The sequence below is a fragment of the Charadrius vociferus genome, unplaced genomic scaffold (assembly GCF_000708025.1).
Source record: "Charadrius vociferus isolate BGI_N301 unplaced genomic scaffold, ASM70802v2 scaffold161, whole genome shotgun sequence".
Classification (NCBI taxonomy): Eukaryota; Metazoa; Chordata; class Aves; order Charadriiformes; family Charadriidae; genus Charadrius; species Charadrius vociferus.
The window spans coordinates 1,417,837-1,430,570 of record NW_009646928.1 but is presented as its reverse complement, the minus strand read 5'-3'; the positions used below and the strand labels follow the sequence as shown (position 1 = coordinate 1,430,570).

General features: G+C 35.4%; 1 protein-coding gene across 2 annotated transcripts in view; it reads right to left on the bottom strand.

Moving 5' to 3' along the window:
- Positions 1–6,700, bottom strand: part of ATF2 (activating transcription factor 2) — a 42,374-nt gene extending 35,674 nt beyond the window's left edge. The window contains exons 1-4 of one of the 2 annotated variants that reach the window (XM_009894531.1): positions 6,624–6,700; positions 5,826–5,895; positions 3,329–3,425; positions 1,461–1,579 (exon numbers count right to left, since the gene is read on the bottom strand). In XM_009894531.1, the coding sequence (XP_009892833.1) occupies positions 1,461–1,579; positions 3,329–3,425; positions 5,826–5,873 (264 nt within the window). In that variant the 5' untranslated portion in view covers positions 5,874–5,895; positions 6,624–6,700. Of the gene's footprint in view, positions 1–1,460; positions 1,580–3,328; positions 3,426–5,825; positions 5,896–6,623 lie in introns of those variants that run through there. The other variant, XM_009894532.1, reaches the window with a different exon arrangement.
- Between the last annotated feature and the right edge of the window lie 6,034 nt (positions 6,701–12,734).

The window sequence follows — 12,734 nt, the reverse complement described above, 5'->3', positions numbered from 1 at the left end:
AAAGATCATCTTCTATTTATGTTCTTCCAAATGCTTTTTTCAATTAAATTCCTGGTTTTCCTACAGAATACACTACTAATAGGCTGGCAAGACTGTTAAAAGTGGAATCTCTTTTCATACCACATCTGAGTACGAAATACTACAGAAAAAACCTGAACTATCAACCCCCTAGAAAGTGTGCTATTATGGTAAATTTTTCCACCCCTTGTCATAACTGCTTATGTATATTAATCAACCAGAGATACGGCAGGACTGTGCTTCTCCTCAAAACACAAAGGGTAGCTTGGAAAATTCACATCAATTAAACGAATTGTCAAAATGTTTAAAATATTTTGCAATTCTTATAACTTCCTCCAAGATAATGGTGAATTACATAGAAGATACGGTATTAATAAATCCAGAATCAGTATTACCACATGCAGTGTTTTAAGAAAAGTTAAAAAAATAATTAAAACAATCATGATTTGGTAGAGTTGCAGTAACAAAGCAAGGGTGAGGCTTTGTTAGGAATGGATAATAATCCATCCTATTCACAATCACTTTTAAAAATCTTTACTGAAACAACAAAACTGCAGATACTCATTTTGCAAAACCTTTATATAAGAGTTTAAAATGTATTTTTTTATCATTACCTATGGAAGTCAATCAGATAATCAACCAAAGGCAAAATTATTCAAAGGGGATATTGAACAAAACTTTTCATTTGCAGAAGTGTTTAGATGTTTGGGCTCCTAATCAGGTATGACTGGGGAGTACTAAAATAAATAGAAGAAACCACATTTAAATGTATGGGAAGTTCCTCATAAAAACATGAAGTTGCTGAACAGATACAGTACAAATTTTTCTTATAATATTACAATCTGTGCATTAACAAAGTAGATGTTTAGATTGTGATGAATAATTTCCAGGCAAAAGTGACTTCAACACATAGTGAATATAATTTTAACCAAATTACTGACACTTCTTTAAATGCAGTCAGTATTTAACTCTCATTATTGTTACTACTGAATCTTAGAACAACATCGGTATTTTAAAACTAACCAAAATAATCACTGTTCACACACCAGTCTTTTCACATCAGTTTCTTACAAATGTTTTTTTTCTTTCTGCAAAATCTCTTTACTTTTTCAGACTTATTTTTTGCTAATTCAGAGCCTAATGAAATTTCAATCAAAGCTAATGATTAACTTCAACAGATATAGACTAGATACTTAAAAAATTAAGACAAAGCCAATGTGTCCCATTGTCAGTGCTAACTATGTAAAATTAATTTGGTAAACTAATCTTCAGAGGAGCAATTTTGATTTGTATTCTCTCCATACAAGGTATATAAGCAGCCAGCAAATGGTTATTGATATACCTTAGAAAGCAGCACATAAATCTAAAGTTTACTTTTTTTAAATGCAATTTCTGATACCCAAAAAGTGGAAGCTCTGAGAAGAAAAAGTTTTTGAACGTACTTTCTTAATGTCATCTTCAGAAGCCTTTTTAAACTCATTTTCAAAAGGACTTGCTAATTCATTGAATAAGCCCACTTCTTCACAGTTCTTCAAGAATCGAGTTGGTGTTGGTGTCTGATCTGAAACGAAGCGTATAAAACCCCCACAATTTTATTTTTAAAATACCATTTAGGAACCTGCTTATCGTAAATATTTTTCAGAATAAAAGCAAACAGAAAGAGACAACGTGCTTAAGAATTCTTGTCTGTCTTGCAAGCAGCTTCTTTCTGCCTTGCAGGGAGGCCAGCCAGAAGGCATACTCCACCTGCTGGAGACAAGCAACAGAAGCTTGCGAACCACTAAGCCCCTTACAGTTTTGGGAGCATATCAAAGCATTTCTTCTGTGTCCAGAAACCAGAGGGAGGTACTCTCAAGTCCCAAGTCTAGCACAGCAGATCACTCCAGTGAGCAAGCAGGCTCCATTCTCAAATAAAGAAAAGGCCTACGTGAAGGCTTGATTAAAAAAAAAAAAAAAAAAAAAAAAAAAGAGAGAGAAAAGTGCACAGTTTGCTATGGACAGTTTGCTTCTTTCTTCTTATGTTGTGAAAACAGTAGTGATTACCTTCAAGCATGTGGAACTTCCAAAAGGAAGCATGATATTGTACACAAGATTGTATTGACTCCTATGTTGTCTCTATAGTCAAGCTGGAATCATCGGACTTCTGGAATCTGGGTGACTACTGCATAAAGCAGTTTCAAAAAAGTCTTTCTATAAAGTTTTTGGCACTATGTAAATTCCTGTTATTTCACTATCATAACCACATTTGCCACAAAGTTACCTGCATTTAAAATGTTGTAAAGTGGTATTATGTGCACCTTATTAACCTAAGCTGGCATTTACGACTAACAGTTCATACACTGGAATGTGGCTGCAAGAGACAGACGCTGTCATGGTTTCATTCTCAAACACCTGATTATTTGACAGGTCGCCCTTCTTACAGTATAATTGCCAAGGATCATGTTTAGAATTTTAAAATGTATAACTACTGGTTTAAGAGTAACAATTTTTTTTTTTTTATCTGCTCGTCCTAAAAAATTAGCCACTTATAAGGAAAAAAAATTCAGAAAATGTCTGAAAGCCTTTGTGAAGTTCATGTAGACTGTTCTACCACTGAAAAAAAACCCATAAACCAGTCTGACTATAACTTTAGAATAATTAGCATGTGCTATCTTCATTCAAGAACTTTAAAATTTGTAATACAACCAAGCATCCATTGGTGATTACTTCTGATCCTGGACAAACAAAAATAGTTAGTTATAACTGACCAAGGGTATATCATGAATTCAGAGGTGGAAATACAGCAAAAGTATTTTGAATTTAAGCTAAAATTAAGAAAAAAAAAAAATCTTTCTTCTACTATCCCATTTAAAGAATAATAATTACTGATTCATTCTTCTAATGTCACCATAATATGTAAATTTTAACATATGTAGTGTTTTTTAAGAGACAAGTAATATCAACGAATAATTAAAACTTAAATACAGTTTAATCTAGTTACAGATCCTGTTAGGTAAACCCTTTATTAGTGTGTGTTCTTACTGCATGCTTACTACATAATTTAATCAATTAAAGTATTCATATGTGGAAAATATTTAGGTTATATATCAGATCCAAATAAAAGTTTCTTCCGGAGAATAATACTAGCTTTAAATTCTGACAAAAGTTAATCAAGTGTGAAAATATTGCCTAAGCACACACTGCAGACAACTACAGTGAAGAAAATGTTTCATATTCTCGTAAGTCTTTGCATTATGTACAGAAAATACATAACATGTATGCCTGTTCCAGCAGAAAAGTGAATAAACTAGTTACAAAAGTATATACTAACCAGCCACAATGACACTATCATTACGAGCCGGACCAAATTTCAGTGTCATCTCATGTTTATGCTTATGGACAGCCAAATGATCCTCATTGGTAAAACGCTGCAGCAGAAAGTTTTAAGAAATAGTTGTAATTTTGAGTGTGAATAAAGCAATGCAACTCTACAGAAAGTAACTTTTACAACAAGTAAAACTATCATTGCTATGTTAACAGACAACCCTCGTAGGCAGACACATCTTGCTCCTCGGTCAACAGTACCAGGCAGAAATATTATAAAACTCAAACAATGTTCATAGTAACTACACAGTAATGATATAAGGGAAATGACAGTGTAAGTACCTGCATTCATCAAAAGTCCAAGATAAAATTTCAGAGTGCTGCAGACTTCATCAACCATTAGCAAACAGCCATTTGCTACACTAATGGATCTTGACAGTCTTTAGTAATTGATTACCACTATTTGATTTCTGTATTGTGTGTATTAGCACAATAATGAGAATTGATCTGTAATCACAAACACAGACTTCACTGTATTTAATAGTGTAAAAATAAAGTATAGCTCCTGCCCCTGACCATTTACTTTATGAAATAAGAGGCAGATAGAATGGGAAACACTGGAACAATGTCAGACAACTGAAAAGCTGTGAATGAACGGAACTTAGCAGCGTTTTAAAAATCTCTCAAATTTTCAGACGCATGCCAGTTTTGTGCATACTTCCCCCCAAAGTGGGGTACATTCTATAAAAAAAAAAAAAAAAACAGTAAGCAGACAAACTAGGTGCTGTAAAATAGATATTCTTGCTTTTACTAACTTGAAATTTGCTATGCATCTGTAATTGTGGATAAAGTTAGTGTTTCAATTGATACAATCTAAGAAAATGTTTCCCAAGATGCAGGTTTCCTAAAGAGAAGACATTTTACAAAATATTTAAATTCTTACTTTTCTTTGTGAGTATTTGAGTCCTAAATTATATTTCTGATTACTCCTCAATAATTTAAGTCACTCTACATATATCTTTTAACAGATCACACCCAGTGCCATCTCTCAGAAAACAATACAAAAAGCTTAGTTGACCTCAGAGCAGTCTTTCAGAATATTTCCGTAAGAAAGGACATGTATGTGTGGAGTTGAGAGAGAAATTAAAAATGCAGGATCACTGAAAGACAGCCTGAAACAGGCCAAACACTTTCTTTGTTAGAACTCTGTTGCATAGGGTTCCAAACGCCCAGCTCTACATGGCTCCTATGCCTTATCTCTAGATACAGCATCAGCCAGAAACTTTGGTGTTCTATCACACTAAGACTTAAATACATCTTTCTGTCCCCACTATGTGATGGACAGGCTCCTTCAGAGGGAACAGGATCTTCAGATCCAGATCCTGATTCCCGCTCTCTATTCCAGAGTATGAGCTGGCATCTGGAGAAGCCTCGCCCATTTTCAGGGACATGAACTTCTCTCTTCTCCTTCACTGGAATCAAGTATTGCTTTAGCCCCATGATGCAACTCCTACGAGATTTAGTTGCCAAACCACTTCTGACATAGCTTACATCGAAACGAGATTCAAATAGGATGGGGACAAACATGTCGCTTTGGAGAAGGCAGTCCTCTTCTGTTACTTTTGATGTTTCTGAACATATTAGACATAATAAGAAATCTTAGTCCTTTCCTACTTTAAATACAGAAGGCTCCATTAATATAACATTAATGCTGTCATTCATCATAAAAACTAAGTTTTCAGAATGGAAATTAAAATATTTTGAACTCTAAGTAAATCCAAGTGCACTAATACAATGAAAAAATTCAGCTTAAGAAATTCTATGTAAAGGATGCAGGGATGTCCACCTCATACAGCAGATAATGCAAATTCATTTCTTTTCAGTTTACTAAATTAAAGTGTTAAGACGGCTTCCTTTTAAGCAACCATCTGCTAAAACACTCAATATTTATACTTTTCTGCTCACATTCAGCTGTATATCTACTAATACTATTTAATAGAATACATTAAAACTACAATAGGAATTGAAATATATTGTCATGCATACTGTTAACATCTTCCTATATAGAAAAATATACACAAAAATTATGCCATTAAATATTTGCAGTCACCATAGTTGTGAAGATTAGTGACAAGCAAGCTTCACAATGAGCTCCCCACTAACATTGAAATATTCCGAGAAATGCAGGTTACCCGATACAAATCAGGATGTTTCTTGATTTAGTTTTTTTTTTTTTTTAAATGAAAGCAAATAAAGCAGGGCTAACAAATTAATATATTTTCAGCTCAGAAAGGGTAATTTAACTAGTTTTTTTTCTTCTATAGATAGCATTTTCTGAATAAACACACAAAATGCTAGAAATTTGTGCTGTCACCCGCTTTTCAGCAAAACAGAGCTACTTTCCACCAACTATTATAAGTCCCTTTCTCTTCGATCCCTACAAATACATTTCACTGGTTTACTTTTATTTGATCAATGTTAATAACTTCAAGCCAGACCATTACCTGGCCACATCCAGGGGCAGTGCATAAAAAGGGTTTGTCATCACTCATATTCCACAGGTCGTTGTGCTACCTGTATTAAAAATGAGAGAAACAAATTTTACAAATATTGCATCAAATTATCAATACATCATCATCCACAGATTATTTTAATATTCCATGGGCAAGAATTTCTGCCTTCTGAGAATCTAAATACCCAGAATTCAAGTAGAATTTGGATTACAAGCTCTGTCAGGAAGGTACACAAAACCCAATAGAGACATAGTAAGTTTTGAACATACGTGTCAGTCAGAAAGTATTCTACTTGATCTAGTTGAAGTTGTCCCTGCTTATTGCAGGGGGATTGGATTAGACGACCTCTAAAGGTCCCTTCCAACCCAAACTATTCTACAATTCTATTCGTACGCAACATGACTAATTGCAAAAAGTACCTGAAAACATATTAAGACAACTTGTTACTGGAATAAAAATACATTGTAATAACGATCCAGTTGCCACAATTAAAAAAAAAAAGAACAAAGCAGCTGACAAAACCGAGTAGTCAAGGATACAGTGCCAACAAATGAGAAAAAGTGGGTTGATTCCCTGGTCTTTCCATAAACTTTAAAGCTTATCTTTAAAGGTAACTTAGCAGATAGCCCTTTATGTAAATTGTTACAATTTAACTACAAACCCATCTACTTTAGTAACATTTCAGTTATACACCTAAATTACCAACAGGCTAAAAAATATTTAAGAAAGAAGTAATAGGTATTATTTAGTGTTGGTTTGCATAGTCGCCACACATGCTAATACACATACCTGCCAGATTTCACATATAAACCTGTTTCATAGGGCAAACTATCATATCCTCCTTTTCATGGCAATGAACTGTAATTGAAAGAAGATATTAATTACTATGCATGTTAAACATGTAATAATACATGATTTTGTAAAGATAAATGACGTAATGTCCACTATTCACCCATGAAACACAACAGTTTTCAAAGAAATGGTTTACTTCAATACATCCTCTAATTAGTTATGCTTTCTATCAGACAGAAAGAGATGCTTACACTCTTCCATCCTGCAAGCACAGAACAAACATTGCCAGGTAGCATCACTCCGCTTCAAGGAAGAGAAAGGGGGACACAGATGGGATTGAGCCAACCTGTGCTGGACAATGCATAAAACTGGTGTGTGGATGCTGTGACATCAATGACAAAAAAAATAGTAAAGTTCTGGTACACTGAACACATAAAATCAAGATATTGTTGGTATATCACCAAAGCCAACAGCGAAAAGTAACTAATTTCACCACTAATGTTACCTCATTTTAAGGTCAAGTAACAGGGTGGGCGGAGGGGGATGAATGTACCAAATTAGCTAATTAGCCAGGAGATGACAAGCACTCTCAACCCATCTGTGGCTTTACCCTGGAGGAAACACATTCATCTTTAAATATGAGTATTTGTAGAGAGATCTAACAATGTTAGTTCTGAAGACTGCTTAGCTTGATGAAGCAAATAAAGATGAATAAAGATGTCTTTATGATTAAAGATCATAAGCAGAATAAATCCATCTCTCCGCCAGCAGGCTGGTCACGAAAAGTTGCAATGCTTCTGAAACTATCTAACCATCCTGAGAATGTATACTTCTGGTACACCATTTAGCACTGCACACAAGACAGATCAAGTAAGTGTAAGCAAACCATTTAAAACTTAGTACCTCAGGGATCTGTAGGGAACATGTTACCTAATCCTTTTGCCTGCCTCTGTACAGTAAAAAACTACTGTACAGACTTTTTGCATATTACGTCAAGGAGAAGGGGATCCCAGTGCTCTTGGTCATGGGCACCAAACAACAAATAGCAAAACATGGAGCAGAGGAGATTCCAAAGTGTCACTTCTAAATGTATACGTTCAACAGAGCGAGGATACTGAGCCAAGATCACAAGCCAAGAAGAGATGAATGGCTGCCAGAAACTTTAGTCTTTGGCACTGAGAACTCAGGGAAACATTTATGTCCCAAAGAAAGGATGCCAAAGCAAATCAGGGATGGAGATTGTTCTGCTGTTCTTTGCAAAGAGTTCATACCCTGTCTCAAGTTTCTGAAGGGATGAAATATTTCTTGAACTGTTCAAACAATGTAATTGGTACTGTCACCAATAAAGAGTTTTAACAAGGTTATGGGCAAGTTTGAATACTTATGACTAAGGCTCCAGGGTAAAAATAAGGCCCTTATCAATGAAGCTTTAGTATTACATCCTCATACTATTTGGAACTTCAACAAACACTTAAAAGCTATCCCATGAGCTTATTACCCTTGCTCAGCTATGCAACAGTCAATTTTTTTAAATGCTGGTCCAAAACTAACAGAGTCAGTCACTATTAGATCGCAAAAGGAATTTGCTTTGTTAAATCTTGATCATGGGTTATATATGGCTACAATATTTGGGGTTTTTTTATCCAAAGGATGAAGATTTTTATTAACATAACTGCACGTAGAGCATTTTTTACACTCTATTACTATAGCTTGTTGTCAGTCTTCAACAAATACATAGTATCAGCCATAAAATCTACTCCATCCACAATCAGGACTTTTCTTAGGTCATAAGCTGTAAAGATCAACTTTTCAAGTTTGCTTATTTTCTCCTTCAAACAAATATAACGAAACACATATTTGCATATGAAGTTGTTCTCTGGTTCTATGTTCTGGTTTGTAAAGCCTGTGAATTTTGAATGCCTGATTTATAAACTAAAAATCAGTCCTTGTGAAAAAGAAAAAAGTGTCGTCCTCCTGGCAAACTTACTGGAAAAAAGTTGGAGACAAATTCATTTCCTGATCTTTGTAATATTATTTGACTGCAGGCTACAAGGAATTTTGTGAGGTAATGCCTTGTAAAGGGAGTCCAGCTAACATCTGAGAAGAGAAAAAAAAAAAAAGTATCTTGAAGGACTGAAATTTTAGTGCACTTGAAAGTTTACTCATGCATTCCAGCAAGACCTCGGACATTGTAAATCTAAACAGAAACCGGATCCAACAGGATGGGAAAACGAAGGGCTCACATTCGTTAGTGTAGCTAAATTCGTAAGGATTGTATTTACCTATTACAAAGACAAAGGCAAAGCCTGCACCTAGAATGAAGTAACTCCATGCAACCATGCAGGATGAGGGCCAAGTGGCTGTCAAGCAGCTTTGGGGCAGAACATGTAACTCCTGGTGGACAACAAACTGAACACAATTCAGCATCGTGTTGCTTGCAATATTGAAAGTTAACAGCCTACTGGGCTGAATCAGCAAGAGCACAGCATGCAGGTGAAGGGAAGTGATTATTCTCCTTTATCTGGCACTCATGAGGCTACAGCTGGACTGCTGTGCCCAGTTTTGGGCCCCCCGAGACACATGACACAGTGGAGAGAAACCAGCAGGGGCCTCACCAAAATAGGTATGATGCTGGATTATTACATACAAGAGGGAGTATCAGGAAACAAAGTTTGTTCAGCATGAAGGAGAAAGTCTAAGGAAGGATCTACTTGCTGTCTTACACCATCTGATGTATTTTTATAGAGAAGACACATCCGGACTCCGGGTAGTGTACAACAAAGCGATGAGATGCATCATTCACAAGCCACACCAAGAAAGTTATAAGCAAGCATAGGGGAAGAAAAAAAAAAAAAAAAAAAAGAATAAAAAATATCACACAGTGAGGGCAGCTGAACACTGCAACAGGTTGCCCCGTGGGGCTGTGGAATCTCCATTCTTGGATATGTTAAAAATGAGTGGATGAAATTCTGAGCAATCCAAGATAACTCTGAAATTTGAAGTATACCATAAAGATGTCACAGCTAGAAACAGAGGTGAACAACAGCAAAATACAATCCAAACTTGGGTTATGTTCTGACAGCTTTAGAAGACTTAGCATAGTTAACTTTACAGCCCAACAGCTAAAACTGTTGGTGCTAGGCAAAAGAAGCAAACAAACTAACCCCATCCTTTGCCTCCTCTTTTTCTTCTGGATTGTTTGTTGCCTGACAAGAATAGAATAACAAGACAAACACACAGAAGGCAAATTTTCAGAAAAGAAGTTTGTGATTGCCACTCCAATTACCAAAGATTATTGGAAACTGACTGCTCTAAGAGAGACCATCACAGTAAGAAAGAAGAATCTAGAAAATACTCTTGTCCTGAAAAATTAAAAAAAGCAACTTAAATGCCATCTTGACAAAATTGTTACTCACCTAACCAAATAAGAAAGTATGTAAACTGCTAACCCAATCACTAGACATGAATTACAGCCACCTTGGATTGCTACCCAGGCAACAGCAAACACCTTGTCCCATGGGAAAAATATGGTTCCTGAAGCAATCCAATCAATGTGAAACTCCAGCCTTAACTTATGTCTTCAGATAAACTGAACAGTTCAATGAAATGATTCTTACTACAGTCCACTGAACTGCAACTTTCTTCTGTAAGCCTTCCAACCCTAAATTCCTTTCAGTGGCATAAAGAAACCCATACCGAGTTACACTGAGAAATAGGATCAGAGCTCAACATGGAAAAACCATGAAAAATCTCAGCAATATAACCAACTTAAATCAGAAAGTAATCTCATTTTTTTGGTGTTTGCTCCATACTTTCAATGCAAAGGTAAAATAATTTCGCATCACTCCTTTTTAAAATGTCATAAGCCTCTTTTATCACTTTTTGAAGGCAAACAGTACAGTAAAATATATAAGTATATATACATGTTTAAAATATATACAATACAGAGAAGTAAGAACAGGTTTGCAAGCAATTTACTAATATTTAGGACAGTGCTTGTTTAAAAAACGAAGATGTTTCTATGAAAGTCACACTAATGTTTTTCTAAATGCGCTACAAAAATAGCTTCAACAATTATCTGCATATTTTTCTAAGATTTGAATTAAACATCTTAGGTACACTTTCTGGAAACTATTACTACATACTCTGAGGCTTGCGTCTAAAATACCTTCCTGTAGACAATTTGTAAAAGAATAGAATCATACACTGATTTAAGCAATGTCTTGTTGGCTTATTTTACTGGAAAGGTTCTTCTGTTTTCTCTTAATTCCCTATATACAGGAGCACGGAAAACACAATTGACACCTTGTTTCAAATTTTTTTTTCTATTAAACATTTAAATAGCTGTTTAAAATGTATATGTATTGATAATCCTTGCAAAAAAATCTCTCCAAATTTGCTGAGAAAAACACACCAACATTCTTCACGCATATATAGTAAAGGTTCATCAGACTTAGCTAAAGCTTCTGAAGAGTCTACCAGTACAAAGCACGCTGTATGCCAAAAGACCTCTATGCACTAACCTGCTCATGGGCTGTGCAGTCTTACCCTGTAATTACTTATTTTAAGCACCATAGCAATACTGAGATTGCCCTCCTGTAATTTCAGCGCTGACACAAACAGCATGGAAGAAAACAGCCTGAACTGAACACAAAAAAGACAGACAACTATAAGCATACAAACCCCACCCCAAAACCAACCTTAAAACTTTTCTATTTTAGCATTCTTCTATTGGCCATCAAGCAAGAAGAGATGCACATTCGCACAAGTGTGTCACCCCGCTAAACTGGAGAGTCCATAGAGGACAATCAGACAGCCTGCCAGCTATAGAAGCAGCTCATTTATCTACTACTGTTTACATGTGATGCACACCCACGCTTTGCAGCTAGACTGACCACTCACATGTGTGCTCCAACGCCAGAAACATCTGTATATTCTGGTTTGAAAAAAATGAGAAAGTTGGACAAAAACCACATTAGGCCACTGAGACAAATCAGAATCATAGCAGTCCATCAGCATCTAGTCTCCCTCGGGTCCAAATGCTTAAGTTACAGTATCAGTGATGTATTTTCCAGCGGATGTTTGCACTTCCTCAAGACCGATCGTGTCTATTCAACATTTCCTTTTATTCTTTACATTTGATCTGGGATTGTGCCCCTTTTTACTGCAAGATACAAACTCTTACTGTACACAGAATTATTAACTCTTAGTAAGCTTTTCTGTAGATCTCATCATAGTGTGCAATCCTTTAAGTAGCATAAGATTAAGATTTTATTTAAAGCTTCATTTTACAATAGGAAACTGAAGCATAAAAGGGAAAGGTCAAAGTTTTTCACAGTCTTTATCAATTTTAAGAGTTCTACTTGAGGTGCATACTTTTTCAAAGTAAAGTCAAGTGGACTGAATATATTTGCCACAGTAAAGAATAACATTCTTTTAATGGTTACCTGAATTTACTGTTTTGCTTGACTCCGTACAAGAATTATTAGACATGTTTCTTTAAATGAGGGAAAAAAAATGTAGCTATTTTTGTTTTCCAAGTTTAAACACTTCAAAATTAAAAGGGATGGCTTTCTCATGCAACCAAACAAATCATTGCAAATCAAAATGAACAGGGCACCCTTTATATTTTCAATACTCGCATATAGCGTTCTGCTGCATAAATTTTAGTCACCTCCCACATTTGCACCTGTCTTTATTTCCACAATTTTCTATAGAGGCAGACTTGCAAGTTTTGCCTTCAGTAAAAATCAGAAGCTAGTATGTAGAATAAACCACTTCCTAAGAAGTAACATAAATTATTGCTCCACTTACCCGGAGGGACTGGAACAGTTATTTTTTTTCAGTTTCCTATAAAGCAAAAGAAGAAAGGGGAAGTAGAAGTGGTATAATTAATACCCGACCATTAAAGACGACTTTCAAAAGCGTCTGACTGACTCTATTTGTGTAATGCCACAGAATTCAGCATTCCTAAAAAAATAAAACTGAACGACTAAGAGAACAGAGGAGAAAAAGTTTTAAAAATAAACATTCCTCCTTGTAAAGAAAGTGGAATCATAAGAAAGTAGCTTAGTACACTCTGCAAGAAAACCATAGGCCAGAATATTT